This window comes from Elgaria multicarinata, chromosome 3 (genome assembly GCF_023053635.1).
Source record: "Elgaria multicarinata webbii isolate HBS135686 ecotype San Diego chromosome 3, rElgMul1.1.pri, whole genome shotgun sequence".
In the NCBI taxonomy this organism is placed as follows: domain Eukaryota; kingdom Metazoa; phylum Chordata; class Lepidosauria; order Squamata; family Anguidae; genus Elgaria; species Elgaria multicarinata.
The window spans coordinates 163,004,493-163,022,135 of NC_086173.1; the positions used below are offsets into that span (position 1 = coordinate 163,004,493).

Sequence of the window (17,643 nt, forward strand, 5' to 3'; positions counted from 1 at the left end):
GGAAGCCGGATTCCAGCTGGATAGCAGGAAAAACTTCCTGTTAGAGCAGTACGACAATGGAACCAGTTACCTAGGGAGGTGGTGGGCTCTCCCACACTAGAGGCCTTCAAGAGGCAGCTGGACAAGCATCTGTCAGGGATGCTTTAGGGTGGATTCCGGCATTGAGCAGGGGGCTGGACTCCATGGCCTTATAGGCCCCTTCCAACTCTACTATTCTATGATTCTAAGAAGACCTTCCTTTTATCTGTCCTGAATCTCCCAACCGTCAGCTACATGGGATGACCTCTTTGCGTTCTAATATTATGGGAGAGGGAGAAGAATGCCTCCCTATCCACTTTCTCCACACCATGCATGATTTTGAATACCTTTTATCATGTGTCCCTTCACTCGCCCTTTTTCCTAAGCTCCCAGTTGTTCTAACCTTTCGTCATAGGAAAGTTGCTCCAGCCCCTTGATAATTTTAGGTGCCCTTTTCTGCCCCTTTCCAACTCTACAATACATCCTCTATTTAGGTGCAGTGACCAGAACTATTCATGGTATTCTAAGATTTGTACAAGGGCAGTATGATCTTGGCAGTTTTAGTTTCAATTCCTTTCCTAGAATCCTAGAATAGTAGTTGGAAGGGGCCTATAAGGCCATTGAGTCCAACCCCCCACTCAGTGCTTTTAACCCTAAAGCATACCTGACAGATGGTTGTCCAGCTGCCTCTTGAGGGCCTCTAGTGTGGGAGAGCCCACAACCTCCCTAGGTAACTGGTTCCATTGTCATACTGCTCTACCGGTCAGGACGTTTTTCCTGATGTCCAGCCGGAATCTGGCTTCTTGTAACATGAGCCCATGATTCCGTGTCCTGCACTCTGGGAGGATCGAGAAGAGATCCTGGCCCTCCTCTGTGTGACAACCTTTCAAGTATTTGAAGAGTGCTATCATGTCTCCCCTCAATCTTCTCTTCTCCAGGCTAAATATGCCCAGTTGTTTCACTCTCTCTTCCTAGGGCTTTGTTTCCAGGCCCCTGATCATCCTCAGAACCCCCTCCAGCTTGTCTGCATCCTTCTTGAAGTGTGGTTCCCAGAGTTGGCATTATCATTGAGCTGTCCACCACAACCCCAAGATCTCTTTCTTAGCCGGTCACCGCGAACTCCATTGGGACTACGAAACAAGACAAGTGCTTTCTCAACCTACTCCTAGCAAATGGTCATGCATACAATAAATGGATTCCCACCCACCCTACGTAATCATGTATATGTTTCATTCATTCATTACGGGGCAGTTGACTCATAACCGGGTGTCCAACCTCTTTCTGTCCGAGGATCAATTTCAATTTCAGTGGAGCTCTCGGGGGCCGCATGCTAGAGGTGGGCGGGGTTGAAGGCAAAAGCGGGAGGGCCCCCCAAAATACCGGCGTGTTTTAATTTCAAGGAGAGGCCGGCCCACCTTTTAGAATGACGGGAAAAAAATGTGTTAAGGGCAGAAAAGCACCAAATGATTGACAGTCAGGGGAAACGGAGGGGGGGGAGGGCAGGGGGCATGCCAGAGGGCCACAGATGGCCCCTAGGTTTAGTCAGATTCAGTAGATGTTGGTGGCTCCAATGTCGGTGAGGCTGTGAATCCATTCTGGGTTTCAGTCAGAACCAGCCAGCGCTCGAAAGGAGCTGTCCAAGGTGCTGACCCCTATCCCCAAAATGAGTTCATCACCTTGGATGACTCTGTTAGAGATCTGGCTGGTTTTGACCAAAAGCCGGAATGGATTCCCAGCCCCACTGGAATTGGAGCCACCAGCCTGCACTGGTCAGATTTGGCCCGTGGGCCTAAGGTTAGACACCTCTGTGATGATAGACAGGTAAAAGGGTATTACGGTCACTGGTTTAACACATGCCTAAATGCATGCTGCATTGGGCTGCCCTGGGGTCCCCCGTAGCCACCCTGCAAGCCAAGGCAATATTGGTCTGAGCTTTTACGAGGCTTCACTGGGCGGGAGCTCCTCCTCCAGCGTCAGGATGTTGAAAGCTTCCCTGGTGTGGATCTTCTGATGTCGAACGAGGACGGCGCGGTGGGAAAAGCTCTTGCCGCAGGTGGCGCACTGGTGCGGCCGCTCCCCCGTGTGGACCTTCTGATGCCGGATGAGGACGGCCCGGTCGCAGAAGCATTTCCCGCAGGTGGCGCACTTGAAGGGCTTCTCGCCCGTGTGGATTCTCTGGTGCACCATCAGGATCTGTCGCTGGCTGAAGCTCTTGCCGCACTCCGAGCAGGTGTACGGCCTCTCCCCCGTGTGGACCCGGTGGTGCTTGACCAGCTGGGAAGACGTGTTGAAGGATTTGTCGCAGTCCGGGCACTTGAAGGGCTTCTCCCCCGTGTGGGAACCCTCGTGGATCATGAGGCTGGAGCTCCGGCTGAAGGTCTCCCCGCACTGTGAGCATTTGTACGGCTTCTCCCTGGTGTGGACTTTGTGGTGGTTGAGCAGCTGCGTCTTCCGGCTGAAGCTCTTGCCGCACTCCAAGCAGTTGAACGGCTTCTCTCCGATGTGGATCCGGTAGTGCCGCGTGAGGTCGGAGCTGACGGTGAAGCTCTTCCCGCACTGCGAGCAAGTGTAGGGCCGCTCCCCCGTGTGGGTCCTCTCGTGGGCCACCAGGGTGGATTTCAGGCTGAAGCACTTCCCACAATCTTTGCACATGAACGGCTTCTCCCCGGTGTGGGTTCTCTGATGTGCAACGAGCACCGTGGTCCGGCTGAAGCTCCTCCCGCACACGCCGCACACCTTTTCCCCCCGGCTTCGGCGCCTTCTCTTGACGACGATGGTTTGGTTCATTTCCCCGCTTTCTCCCAGGTAAGGGAACAACACATCCACTCTTGGATCCAGGCAGTTTTTCCTCCCTTTCTCCGATCCCCCCTGACTCGCAGAAGGTTCTCCGCCTCCTTGGGGCCAAGGGAGGGTAGCCCAGGAGGCCCCACGAAGTTTCACTGGCTTATTCTTTTCTAGCTGGGGTTGCTCCTCTTTGCTTTCCGTCATCCACCCATCACCTGCTGGAAAAAAGGACAATGGGGTTCATTTATCGAGCATTCTGTCGCACGCACGCTACTGCCCACTCGCGTTTTGTCGCGCGTCCTTTAGCCGCCACCGTCCACCTCCTGCTCTTTCTTGCCTTCTTTTGTGTGGCGATACCCACCTTTCTGTCCCTTAGGTATGTCTGTGTTTGTATGTCTAGCGAGTGCGGAATATTGGACTGAGTGGGTGTGGCTAGTGATGCGGTGAGAAAGGGGGAGGGAGGAGTATAAATAGGTTGACTGAGGGGATTGTGAGTTTCGTTTTGGTTTTAGTCTGGCTTGTGCTTCAGGAGAGTGTTTGGTGTGTGAGGAGTGAGAAGAGATAGGATTTTAAGGGACTTGTTTTAAATATAAAAATATGCAGGTTTGATCTAAATTGAAATACTAAAGATCTGTTCAATTTCCATAAACTTTACTTTGTGTTCTGTTACCACAAACCACGTGTCAGCTCGGATTTATTACCTGCTATTTTACACTGTGTAAAAACATCTACCAATACACCTGCAGTTCAGTACCTCAACAATAGAACCTATTTATCAAAACCCTTTACCTTGTTCCCTCACATATAGGGGAAAGGTTGTGTTGTTTTTACCCTTTCCTCAGGCTTTTCAAGAGGTGGCGCTTGGCTTGAGAAGGGTGTGCTAGGCTAGGCAAGGCCTTCTGTGTAAGGTCGGTGTTTTTGCACACATCCTTTAGACGCCACCGTCCGCCTCCTGCTCCTTCTTGCCTTCTTTCCGTCACAAAATAGACACCGAAAACTCCAACTTTTTGGGGGGAGAAACGGAATGTAGGGCTTTCTCTGTTGTGGCACCCTGACTGTAGAATGCCCTCCCCTTGGAGGACCGACTGGCACCAACACTGACTCTATTCCGGTGCCGAGTAAAAACATGGCTTTTTAACCAAGCCTTTGATGGCTAAATTCACCTGGCTTGCACATTGTTTTAACTGTTTTAATTGTTTTTACTGCTTTTAAATTATATATTGGCTTTAACTTGATTAATGGTTTAATTTGTGATTACGTAGCCAGCATGGTTAGGAATGGTTCACATGACACGCTAAGCCATAATGTTTAGCTCAAAATGCTTAACCACCGTGGCTTAGCGTGTTGTCTGAACAGGGTCATATTATCAAACAGACCCTAACCCCATCGGTAGCAAGAGTTTGCTTCCTCAGATGAATTCAAGTCCATGACAGCTTATGCTACAATAAACCTCTCAGGCTTCAAGGTGCAACTAGATCCTTCCTTCTTTCCTTCAAAGACGTAAATCTCAGGAAAATCTCCCTCAGGGCGGGTAAGAGGAATCCCTCTGCTTCCTTTCAGGCTAGAAATTGGTGTCCAGGGATTACGGGTTGCAGAGAGGTATGATGAATTGCAAACACAAGGTCAGAAGTCGGAAAATTCCAGGGGGCCAGGTACTGGGAAAAAGGAGGGATATAAATAAATAATACCACTGCAGCACCAACAAAAATGCACCCATTTTCTAGGTGGCTTCTGGTAGTGCAATTCCGCTTCCCGATAAGGTGATTCTGTCCCTTGTTTTAAAGGGAAATTGCCACTCTTTTCAGCCCTGCGGCAAATTTGATGGTGGCAATCATAGAATCATAGAATAGCAGAGTTGGAAGGGACCTATAAGGCCATTGAGTCCTACCCCCTGCTCAATGCAGGAATCCACCCTAAAGCATCCCTGACAGATGGCTGTCCAGCTGCCTCCTGAAGGCCTCTAGTGTGGGAGAGCCCACAACCTCCCTAGGGGTGCTCCGCCTGCAAAAAAAGCTGGGGAAGCCCATACGGCCCATGGATCCTGTGTTGGGCACTCCTATACTAGATAGAAAAAAATCAAAGAACAGCAGAGTTGGAAGGGGCCTATAAGGCCATCAAGTCCAACCCCCTGCTCAATGCAGGGGGTTGGACTTGAGGACATCAGGAAAAACTTCCTGACTGTTAGAGCAGTACGACAATGGAATCAGTTACCTAGGGAGGTTGTGGGCTCTCCCACACTAGAGGCCTTCAAGAGGCAACTGGACAACCATCTGTCAGGGATGCTTTAGGGTGGATTCCTGCATTGAGCAGGGGATTGGACTCGATGGCCTTGTAGGCGCCTTCCAGCTCTGCTATTCTATGGTTCTATGATTCTATGCAGGAATCCACCCTAAAGCATCCCTGACAGATGCTTGTCCAGCTGCCTCTTGAAGGCCTCGAGTGTGGGAGAGCCCACAACCTCCCTAGGTAACTGGTTCCATTGTTGTACCGCTCTAACAGTCAGGACGTTTTTCCTGATGTCCAGATGGAATCTGGCTTCCTGTAACTTGAGCCCATTATTAATTGTACATGTTTTAATCTTGTAAACTGCCTTGAGTCCCAGTTCTGGGAAAAATGCAGGATATTATTATTATTATTATTATTATTATTATTATTATTATTATTATTATTATTATTATTATTCCATGTCCTGAGCTCTAGGATGATCGGGAAGAGATCCAAGACAAAGACATACAAGCAATGTGGGGCCATCAGCACCACAGACACACAGAAATCCTTACTTTGTGAGCTGCTATCGCCGTCAGTCTGCTTCTTGGCATCAGAGCAGAGCTGCTTCTTTTCGGGGTTGGACGGAGTCTGCTCAGTTTTTGTGCGGGCCTCCAAAGCCCCCTCCTGGATCAGGGCTGAATCCTGAAACAAACAGCGAAGGGTCTTTCTTCAGGCCAATGGGACAAAACAGGAAATGGACAGAAGGATTCCAGGAGCAGATGACGTATCTTACCCTCTCCTTCCACTGAGCACCCGTATTCCATCGGAAGCATCACCCCGGGCAAACAAATAATGGCATCTGGGTCTGTTTCCGAAGGGGAGATGGGAGATTGCTGGGAGAGGGGGGAAATCGCCCCAAATCCACTGGAGAAAACCTTGCGCAAGTGGACGATAGCAAAACCATGGGCATGGCTCAGTAGCTGATAGGCAGCCAGTGCAGTTCTTTTAACACCAATGTTACATGAGCACAGCTGTCTCCCCCTGTGAGCCCTCTAGCTGCTGCATTTTGCACTAGCTGCACCTTCTGAGTCGTCTTCAAGGGCAGTGTAGCGTTACACCCCACAAGTCAGTTCCTAAATGTATGTCTGCAGTTTGTAAGTCTGTGGGTTTTAGAATGTTGGCCTGAGTGGGCGGAGCTAGAATGTCTGGGGAGGGGGAGGAGTGATATATAAGGGAATGACTGAGGGGATTGAGAGAGACTTTTTAGGTCCTCTTAGAGTCTTTAGTGCTCTCTGTGTTTAGAGTACTTAAGTTCTGGGAAATTTGAGAGTCAGTGTAAAGAGTGGTGTCTTTGGAATGTGGTGCACACGTAGTGGATGTATATTAATCAATACTGATAATAAAGAAAGTTCAAGATTGATTGTGTGAGAAAAAGGAAAGCGCGTATGTGAGTGAGTGAAAGGATTGTATGACAGGTTTCAAAAAGGTTTTTAAATGGTTTATTTGAAACAAAGCTTGTGAACTTTAGAAAATAAATTTTGATTGTTTTGTTTTTAAACTACCACAAAAATCCCACGTGTCTGTTTGGCATTTATCATCTAAAGTTTACTCATTTAACACCCACTCTGACAACCATTCACCTCAGCAGATATAACTCACAGTGTTTTATTTTATATATTAAAATCCTTCTCCATTTTAAACCCCTTTCTCCACATAGTTTGGAGGAAGGTGGGTTTTATCCCTTGCCTCAGGCGTATCAAGCGGTGGTGCTTGGCTTGAGCAGGGAGTAGCCTCAGCCGGGTCTGGTGTTCAGAGCCTGTGTTGTGGCAGGCAGCCCCACATAGAGCGCATTGCAGTAGTCTAATCGGGAGATTACCAGGGCATGGATCACAGTGGTTAAGCTATCCCTATCCAGGAACGTAGTTGGTAAAGGCCGCTCTGGCCCTGCGAGGTCACCTGGGCCTACAGTAGTAGTAGTAAAGCTTTATTGTTTCAACCAATAGTTACAACAATAGGTGACCATATGAAAAGGAGGACAGGGCTCAGCAGGTGTCATTTGTATATATGGAGCACCTGGTGAAATTCCCTCTTCACCACAACAGTTAAAGCTGCAGGTGCCCTGCCCTCCTTTAAATCTGGTCACTCTAGTATAGCTCCTGCACTTTAACTGTTGTGACAGAGAGGGAATTTCAACAGGTTCTCCATATATACAAAATTTCAGCAGGTGTTATTTGTATGCATGCAGCACTTGGTGAAATTCCCTCTTCATCACAACAGTTAAAGCTACAGGAGCCCTGCCCTCTTTGGTATCGGGTCACTCTAGTATAGCTCCTGGAGCTTTAACAGCTGTGACGAAGAGGGTGCTGCCTGCATACAAATGACACCTGCTGAAATTCCCTTCTCCTATACAACTGTTTAAGATACAGCAGTCCTGTCCTCCTTTCCATATAGTAGGGTGAGCATATGAAAAGGAGGACAGGGCTCCTGTATCTTTAACAGTTGCATAGAAAAGGGAACTTCAGCAGGTATCATTTGTATATATGGAGAACCTGGTGAAATTCCCTCTTCATCACAACAGTTAAAGCTGCAGGAGCTATACTAGAGTGACCAGATTTAAAAGAGGGCAGGGCTCCTGCAGATTTAACTGCTGTGATGAAGAGGAAATTTCACCAGGTTCCCCATATATACAAATGACACCTGCTGAAATTTCCTTTTCAATACAACTGTTCAAGATACAGGAGCCCTGTCCTCCTTTCCATATGGTCACCCTATGCACCATAATGGAAACCCAGTGATGGAGAAAATGGTATTCTCAAAAAGTCATTATAAATAATCCCTATGTTGGTAACCTTTCCTCCTGGGATTATCCCATGAAAAACATTCTCACCTCCGGTACCGGTTGGCTGGACACTTGTCGTCTCAGTAAGAAGTCTTCTGCTAGGGCCACCGCTTGGTCGCATGTCTCAGGGCGACCGGCCTTCACCCAGCTCTGGAGCTCCGAGGGTAAGATGGCCAGGAACTGCTCCAGGATCACCAGCTCCAAGATCTGCTCCTTGGTGTGCCTCTCTGGCTTCAGCCACCGGTGGCACAGGTACCAGAGGCGGCTGCAGATCTCCCGGGGGCCCTCGGCCTCCTGGTAACGGAACTCCCGGAAGAGCGTCCGCTGCACGTCCATCGCAATCGAGTCCTCCCTCAGGAGATCCTCCCTCGTTTTCCAATCATCCACCATCTTCATGGCTTCCATCTTGGAGTAGTCTCCTAGAGCATCTCTGCTGAGCTCGGGCCTTCTGGACCTCGGGTAAGCATTTGCTGCTCCCTCAAAGGAGGCCAGAAAAACCTTTGTATTCTCCCAAGTTGGGAACCCTGGTAGCTGGGGGTTTCCCCATCCCCTTGCTTTTAGGGCCTCATGAGAGTCTAAATGTTCCAACCGTCCCTCACCTGTAATGTGTTCCGGGGCTTCCGTTTTCAGAAAAACTTGGTCGTTTTCAGCTCTTCCTTCTCTCTCTAGAGTCGCCCTGTGTTTGCGGCCTAGTTGGCTTCCCTCATCCAACTGATCATTGGCCTTCATCCCCTGTTGCAATAGACCTTGGAATTGGAGACCAACATCCGCTGTTCTTGCCTTCTCGGCGGCCATTTTGTGTCTTAGGTCAGATTTCGCTCAGTACGGGAGGCCCAGGTTTAAAAAACAAAAAACGTCCATTCATTGAAAAGCCACTCCACTCTCTCAAAAAGGATGCAGCCCCTGGCTTATCGACCCATGCCGTCCCCACAAAATCCACGGGGCATTTTCAATGGCATTGGAGAACAGGGATCTCTAGACAAAAACACGACATTTCATGGGAATGGCTGATAAGGAGGGCTTACCCTGGGGGGAAAAACAGACATTCAAAGATGGAAAGGTAAGGATATAGAGAGAAATGAACATTCAATCTTCAGCATCTGGGTTGATCAAAGCATGCACCGTGCCGTTCCAAATGAACAAGTTACCTAGCTGCCTGCCTTCACCTATATACACTCAGTTGACCCTTGAGGTCTTCTGAGGAGGCCTCACTGGTCATTCCACGACCAACAGAATAGCAAGTAATAACATGTAAGCAGGTCTTCTTAGTAGTGGCGCCCATCTTCTGGGACACCCTCCCATGTATTGTTCAAGAAGTAGCTTTAAATGCGTCTTGAAAACTTATTTATTTACACAGGCTTTCCCTGACTTGTAATGGTGTTGGGAAAGTGCCCAGCTCTGAACCAGAGTTGCTAAGAAGCCAAGAAGTTCCAAGATAAGCAAAATCAAGTGAATGCTTTCTTAAAGAACAGTGAGTACCTCTCTCTTTCAGTAGATGCTTGCCAAAAGAACAGAAAATGTATTTCCATGTATTTTCTTTCAGCTAGAAAGTCACCAGAGAAGATAGTGTATAAATATCTAGCTACCTCCCTTGCAAGGTAGGCACATGCTTTGCAGCAATTAGCTCCAGTGCCTCTTTATTCTGCAGAATAAATGTTGTTTGACCCATACTTCATCTCCTCTCCTCCTTGTGCGCTGAATTGGACTTGGTACACCAGGGAACAAACTATTTTGGCAACAAAGGATTATGCCGCTGCCGTGTTTTATGATTTATACTGGGTTGGGGTGTTTTTTTTAATGTAAGCACAATAAAAACAAAAATACATTTTTTAAAATAAGTTTTATAATATATATATGGTGGGGCTTTCAGACAACGTGCCAATGGTTGAATGTGAGTTGTTATTTAGGGTGACCATATGAAAAGGAGGACAGGGCTCCTGTATCTTTAACAATTGCATAGAAAACGAAATTTCAGCAGGTGTCATTTGTATGCATTTTGCACCTGGAGAAATTTCCTCTTCATCACAACAGGTAAAGCTGCAGGTGCCTCGCCCTCTTTTAAATCTGGTCACAGTATAGCTGCAGTATAGCTCCTGCAGCTTTAACCGTTGAGAGGAAGAGGAAATTTCACCAGGTGCGACATGCATACAAATGACACATTCACTTTTCTATGCAACTGTTAAAGATACAGGAGCCCTGTCCTCCTTTTCATATGGTCACCCTATTGTTATTGAACCGTGGGTTCTTTTTGAACCATGGGTTAACATGTTGCCTGAATGTCTGCAAGGGGACTTGTTAACCACCCTGAACAATCCAACAAGAAACCATGGGTTCAAAAGGCGGCTTGTTCTAGAATGTAAGCCACCCTGCATGGTTAACAAATCACCCTGCAGACGTTCACAGACAATACGCTAACCCACGGTTCAACAACAACCCACACTCCACCACTAAGTGTGAGTCAGCATGTTGTCTTGAACAACCACATTTGTGTGTGTGTGCTGAAATTCCAAATGTGTCCACCAATGCAAAAAGTTGGGGGACCCCTGTGGAAATAGAGTTGCAACCTGGTCAATTGACAGGGCAAAAGCTGTCAGGCTGCCTTTGTAATAATAGGGTGACCGTATGAAAAGGAGGACAGGGCTCCTGTATCTTTAATAGTGGCATAGAAAAGGGAATTTCAGCAGGTATCATTTGTATATATGGGGAACCTGATGAAATTCCCTCTTCATCACAGCAGTTAAAGTTGCAGGAGCTATACTAGAGTGACCAGATTTAAAAGAGGGCAGGGCTCCTGCAGCTTTAACTGTTGTGATGAAGAGGACATTTCCCCAGGTTCTCCATATATACAAATGACACCTGCTGAAATTCCCTTTTCTATGCCACTATTACCCTAGTAATAAGCAAATTACCCCCATCCTACTTAGTACAATCTAGGGTGACCATATGGAAAGGAGGACCAGGCTCCTGTATCTTTAATTGTTGCACAGAAAAGGGAATTTCAACAGGTGTCATTTGTAGGCATGCAGCACCTGGGGGAAATTCCCTATTCATCACAACAGTTAAAGTTTCAAGAGTCCTGCCTAGCATGACCAGATACCAAACAGGGCAGGGCTCCTGCAGCTTTAACTGTTGTGATGAAGAGGGTATTTCACCAGGTGTCGCATGCCTACAAACGACACCTGCTGAAATTCCCTTTTCTCCTCCTTTCCGGTCCTCCTTTCCATATGGTCACCCTAGTACTGGAGATCTTTTCATGGGGAATAATAGGAATTAAACTTCTACCATTGAACTAGGGCCCTACCCCCCAATTTACCTCAGACCAATCAGCTAAAAAGGAAGGAAAAAAGACTTTTCCACCAGAGAACTATATTGACTCCCATTCATTTCCTCTGGATTTGCCTATAACAAGGATGTTAAACCTCTTTTAACCTGAGGGCCAAATTTAATTCTCGAGGTGTTCTCGGTGCTGAATGTGGGAAATTGGCCCTAACAGTACCATGATTTTCAACCCCTCTCATCAATCTATTCAATTACTTTGTGTTTGTTACCACAAACCACGCGTCAGCTTGGATTTATTACCTGCTATTTTACACAGTGTCTATTTTATATTCCTTCAGGCACCCAGGTAAACAGTATTCTGTTTTCCTGACTGCATGTGAGCTTTATTGCTGCTGAATGTTGGTTTTTTGCTGTTGGCTTTTGATTTTTATGACTAAGTTATAGTGTTTTATCTTTTCTTTTATGCTTGTTTTTAGATTCTTGTTGAGCATGCACATGGAATTATGAGCTATGAATACGTTCCAGAAATAAAATTAAGCACCTATAAAAAAGAGCTTCATTTCCACACACACCCCATTCCGCTTTAACAAAAAATAAGCAAACAAAAGCAGACTTTTCAGACAAAAAGCAATCTAAAGGTTTCGGCCATGCAAGATATACCATGCACCTATACTGAGACGCAGCCCCTATAGAGTTCAATCTCCATGCTTATTGGGGAATAAGACTTGAACTGTTTGAATTGATTTTACCTGTAAGCCCCCCGTCCCCCTTAAATCCCAATGATATAAGGCAGGATCCAGTGTGGTGTAGTGGTCAGAGTGTTGGACTGGGAGTCGGGAGATCCGGGTTCTAGTCCCCACTCGGACATGGAAACCCACTGGGTGACTTTGGGCCAGTCACAGACTCTCAGCCCAGCCTACCTCACAGGGTTGTTGTTGTGAGGATAGAAATGCAGATGAGGATTATGTATGCTGTCTTGGGTTCCTTGGAGGAAAAAAATGGGATATAAATTAGGGTGACCCTATGAAAAGGAGGACAGGGCTCCTGTATCTTTAACAGTTGTATTGATTTCAGCAGGTGTCATTTGTATGCATGCAGCACCTGGTGAAATTCCCTCTTCATCACAACAGTTAAAGCTGCAGGAGCTATACTAGAGTGACCAGATTTAAAAGAGGGCAAGGCACCTGCAGCTTTAACTAACAGATGTAATTGGACTATAACTCCCAGCAGTCCTGACCCTTGGCCATGCTGGCTGCAGTCAATGGGAGTTTAAGTCCTAAACATTGAGCAGGGGGTTGGACTCAATGGCCTTATAGGCCCCTTCCAACTCTACTATTCTAGGATTCTATGATCTGAAGGGCACCAGGTTGAGGAAGGTGGATCAAACCAATTAACTATTGCAGTGCCAGCTAAACCCATCTCCAGGTGGAACACACACTCTGCATGTGTGCTCTCACTCTTAAGCCGCTTCCCTCCCCAACGTCCCTCCCCTCCCACTCTTGGCTTCCACCAGACATCCTGCCAGTTCCAATGTACCAAGAGAGACGGTGGCGTGCCAAGCAGAAACAAAAAGAAAAAGCATCCCTGAAGCACATGTTAGCTTAGCTGGGGTGACCCTATGGAAAAGGGGGAAGGGCTCCTGTACCTCTAACAGTTGTATAGAAAAGGGAATTTCAGCAGGTGTCATTTGGATGCGTGCAGCACCTGGTGAAATTCCCTCTTCATCATAACAGTGAAAGCTGCAGGAGACCTGCCCTCTTTTGCATCTGGTCATGAAGAGGGAATTTCAGCAGGTGCTGCACGCATCCAAACGACACCTGCTGAAATTCCCTTTTCTCTACAACTGTTAAAGATGCAGGAGCCCTGTGCAAAAGAAGGCAGCTTTGCAACTGTTGGGATGAAGAGGGAATTTCACCAGGTGCTGCATGCATACAAATTACACCTGCTGAAATAACCTTTTTCTGTATCCCTGTTAAAGATACAGAAGCCCTGTCCTCCTTTCCATATAGTTACCCCAGGGTGCCTTCCAGCAATTTGGATCTCCTGCTCCCCACCCCTGCTCCCATCATCCCTGGCCACTACCCCAGAGGGCTGGGGCTGATGGCAGTTGTAGTCCAGGTTGGGGAAAGGCCGGTTGAGCCAGGAGCTACAACACTGATCAATCAAGCAGTGCCACACATTGGCCTCTCCATGTCAGCCCAACCTAACCAGGTTATTCTTATGAGCAGTAGTGATATTGGTGAGCTTTTTCATACGATGGAATCTCTAAAATAAACCCCCTTTACGTCGGTTGGGGGTCCCGATGGTGCCGCCAAGGGATCGAGGCCGCTGCAGGCAAAAACCATCCGGCTCCCGAGCTGTGTGTCCGCCCTCCAGCCTCCCCATTTCCCTTCCTGCACAGTTACCCCCCCCCAAAAGCCGCCCCCTCTCCTGCCTGGCAATGCCCCCCCCCCCGTGCGCCAGGCGCTCCCTGCAGTGCAGTCCGGTCTCCCCGCGTGCGTGAGCAGGGCAGGCAGAACCTTTACACGCCCTCCACCCCCCAGCAAAACAATAAATGCCCCCCCCAAATCATGGCCGTGGGGGGACCCGATCTGTCCCCGCTCTCACCCATAAAAGCCACGCGCAGGAACAGAGCTTCCCCCGCTGGCGCGCGCAACAGACAAGCGCGCACAAGCCCACAGGCGAGCGCGCACAAACACACACACACCTCTCTTTCTCTAATCTCCTCCAGCCAGGCGGCAGCGGGTCCACTCTGGGAATCGGAGCTCTGTCAGTTTAACCCTTCAGAGCCCCTCCCCATCCAGAGAAGAAGGAGGAAGAACAAAGGAGGGACGGAGGAGGAGGAGGCGGCCTGGCAGCTGCCGCTGTCTGTCTCCCTCCCTCCCTCCGTCCCTCCCACGGGGCGCTGCTTTGCTTGGCCGGGCCTTGGAGCAGAAAGGTCGCCCCTTTCCTTCAGAAGTGTTAGGGCGGTTTCCTTTCATAGAACCATAGAATAGCAGAGTTGGAAGGGGCCTACAAGGCCATCGAGTCCAACCCCCTGCTCAGTGCAGGAATCCACCCTAAAGCATCCCTGACAGGTGGTTGCCCAGCTGCCTCTTGAAGGCCTCTAGTGTGGGAGAGCCCACAACCTCACCAGGCAACTGATTTCATTGTCAGAGAAGCATTGAATAGTAGAGTTGGAAGGGGCCCACAAGGCCATCGAGTCCAACCCCCTGCTCAGTGCAGGAATCCACCCTAAAGCATCCCTGACAGATGGCTGTCCAGCTGCCTCTTGGAGGCCTCTAGTGTGGGAGAGCCCACAACCTCCGTAGGAAACTGATTCCATTGTCGTACTGCTCTAACAGTCAGGAAGTTTGTCTTTCTCTTTCCTTTCTCTTTCTAGCCTCCACCCTGGCTCTTTCTCTGCCCCCTACCCCTTTGCCTTGCTGTTTTCCCCTTTGCCCTCCCTGGCCTGTACATAAGAACATCAGAAGTGCCCTGCTGGATCAGACCAAGGGTCCATCTAGTCCAGCCCATCTCCAGCCATCGGCCAGAGATGAACAAGCAGGACATGGTGCAACAGCACCCTCCCACCCATGTTCCCCAGCAACTGGTGCACACAGGCTTACTGCCTCAACCATCAGGGCTAGTAGCCATGGATAGCCTTCGCCTCCAGGAATTTATCCACCCTCCCTTTTAAAGCCATCCAGATTAGTGGCCATCCCTACATCTTGTGATAGAGTTCTATAATTACACATATTTCTATGCCCTGTGACCCTCTTAACAGTCTTGCTTGGCTTTGTTGAGGAATAGATAGGCCCCATATACAGAGAGATGATTCAGAATCTCTTGATTGCTGCCAGGATTTTGGTTGTCAGAAACAGTAGGACGGTCGCCAACTTTTTTTCTTGGCAAGGCTCCTATGCCTTCTGTGGTGGGAGAACACAAAAGCAGGAATGGAACAGCAGAAGCTGGAAGCAGAGCTGTGTTGGATTATTATTTTTAATCATTTATTGACACCCCTCTCCTGGTTTCCAATTAAAGACATTCCCGGAGCCTAAGCAAAGATTAACTGTAACAATTGCATATCCAACAATCTCTGGAGAGCAGAATTTGGGAAATAATGACCTAAAGGCACACAGTGCGAAAACCACCTTAAACTTTGGAAAGTTGACTGACTGTCGAGAGAGGAGGATGGAGAACTGAGTACGAGGTAGAACGGAATGGAGTATTGTGGAGGAGGGCATGACTGGCTGGCTGAGTTAACAGCACGACTCCACACTGCAAACCTTTTGCTATAGCAGGTTCTTACTTGCATTATAATAGTAGAGAGATGGGAGACAGGAATGAAGCAAAGGGAAGAATCCTGAGGTGATCAGGTAACCATTGAGGCCAGGAGACTTCTATGTAGTCATGGAGAACAGGAATTCAAGAGTTAGGGAATCAGCCAAGATCTCTTGTATCCAATATAATCCAAATTCTTATGTCACAACCCTCATTATCCTCTCTGATCATGAAATGGGGCTGATAGGAATTGTAGTGCAAAACATCTGGAGGGCATCAGGTTGGGGGAGGTTGATGTAGGACTACAGAAACCATTGTCGGACAGGGGGTGGTCAGGATCAAATGGGAACAAACGCCCAAGTGCAAGAGACCAGGGTTTTGAGAAGAATATCAGAAGTGCCCTGCTGGATCAGACCAAGGGTCCATCTAGTCCAGCACTCTGTTCACACAGTGGCCGGCCAGCTGTTGACCAGGGACCAACAGCAGCACTCTCCCACCCATGTTCCCCAGCAACTGGTGCACACAGGCTTACTGCCACGAATACTGGAGATGGCACACAACCATCAGGGCTATTAGCCATTGATAGCCTTCACCTCCAGAGGGAGAGGAGAAGTATATTGGTTGGCTTCTGTCACCCCTCCCATAAGCACAAGGGCTTTAATACAAGAACATCGGCCCTCCTGGGGGCTACATCGACCCTCCCCTTGGTTCCCCAAATGGCCATGTTCCCTCCCCCCTTGGCTCGTTTCCTCAATCATTGGGTGGTTCCCCAGCTCCCCACCCCCCACCCCAATTCCAAAAGGGTTAGGGAGGGAGCATCCCTAGGCCCCCTAGACAAGGGCCCTAGGATACTTCAGAATCCCCAAACTGAGGTCTAAGACAGTGCTCTGACCTCAGAAGGGGGGAACTGGGGATTAGACCTCCCCTCCCTGCTTGCAGCTGGTATGGAAAGAACTGAACAAGCTGGTCTTCAAGGTCAGGGACTCTACCTCGGAGAGTGGGCGGAGAGAGGAAGAGACTGCAGAGGCCAGGATATGAGTTATCCTGAGCCTCTGCCAGCCTCCTTCCCTCCTCCCTCTGCAGCACTGCTGCTAGATGGGCAAAAAAATAGGGGGAAATGCAGTCCGGGAGGGGAAAATCACCTCTGCTATTCCGGCTACCCTCTTTATGATGATCGTAAGCCTCCGAGTTTGAGGGCATCATCATAAGAACATAAGAAGCGCCCTGCTGGATCAGACCCTCTGTTCACAGTGGACAACCAGGTGTCAGCCAGGGATGAACAAGCAGGGCATGGTGCAACAGCAGCCTCCCACCCATGTTCCCCAGCAGCTGGCGCACACAGGCTTACTGCCTTGGATACTGGAAGTAGCACAAAGCCATCAGGGCTGGTAGCCATTGATAGTCTTCTCCTCCAGGAATTTATCCAACCCCCTTTTGAAGCCATCCAGATTAGTGGCCATCACTACATCTTGTGGTAGTGAATTCCATAATTTAACTACGCACTGTGAGAAGAAGTCCTTCCTTTTATTTGTCCTGGATCTCCCACCAATCAGTTTCGTGGGATGACCCCTTTGGGTTCTAGTATTTTGAGAGAGGGAGAAAAATGTCTCCCTATCCACATTCTCCACACCTCTATCATGTCTCCCCTCAGCCTCCTTTTTCCCAAGCTAAACAATCCCAGCTGTTGTAACGTTCCCTCATAAGGGAGATGCTCTAGCCCCTTGATTATTTTAGTTGCTCTTTTCTGCACTTTTTTCAGCTCTACAATGTCTTTTTCATAGATGTGGTGGGCAGAATCATCAAGGGTGCAATTGATAGGACTGCACCATTACTGATTAAGAGCTTTAACCTAAAATATTTTTGGCCCTGTCCTGCCCCTTTTGACTTTGGCACCCCCCTTTTGCCCTGCCCCCAAGAGCTTCTCCGAAACCCTCAGGCTAAAAGAAGTTTAGCACCCCTGAGATACAGTATCATTTGTATTATTGTATTTGTATACCGCCCCATAGCCGAAGCTCATAAAGGTTCTCCTGAGAAAGATCAGTTCAGAACCCCAAGTGCTATTGAAGATTTCCTGTATTGATCAGAGGTTGGGTTAGATGACCTCCAAGGGTCCTTTCCAACCCTTACATTCTATTATTCCATGGCTTAATGGCTCCAGAGGCTTGAAATGGGACCGTGACGGACTCTGGAGCAGAATTGTACAGTCCCTTCAGCACCCCAATTTCACTGTTACTGACAACAGCTAAAGGAAA

The 17,643-nt window shown here is 48.4% G+C and overlaps 1 protein-coding gene across 1 annotated transcript in view; it reads right to left on the reverse strand.

Annotated features, from left to right (window-relative positions):
• Nucleotides 1-1,516: 1,516 nt before the first annotated feature.
• Nucleotides 1,517-17,643, reverse strand: part of LOC134396486 (oocyte zinc finger protein XlCOF6-like) — a 29,883-nt gene continuing 13,756 nt past the window's right edge. The window contains exon 5 of the mRNA XM_063123009.1: nucleotides 1,517-2,725. Coding sequence (XP_062979079.1) covers nucleotides 1,954-2,725 — 772 coding nt within the window. The 3' untranslated portion in view covers nucleotides 1,517-1,953. The remainder of the gene's footprint in view (nucleotides 2,726-17,643) is intronic.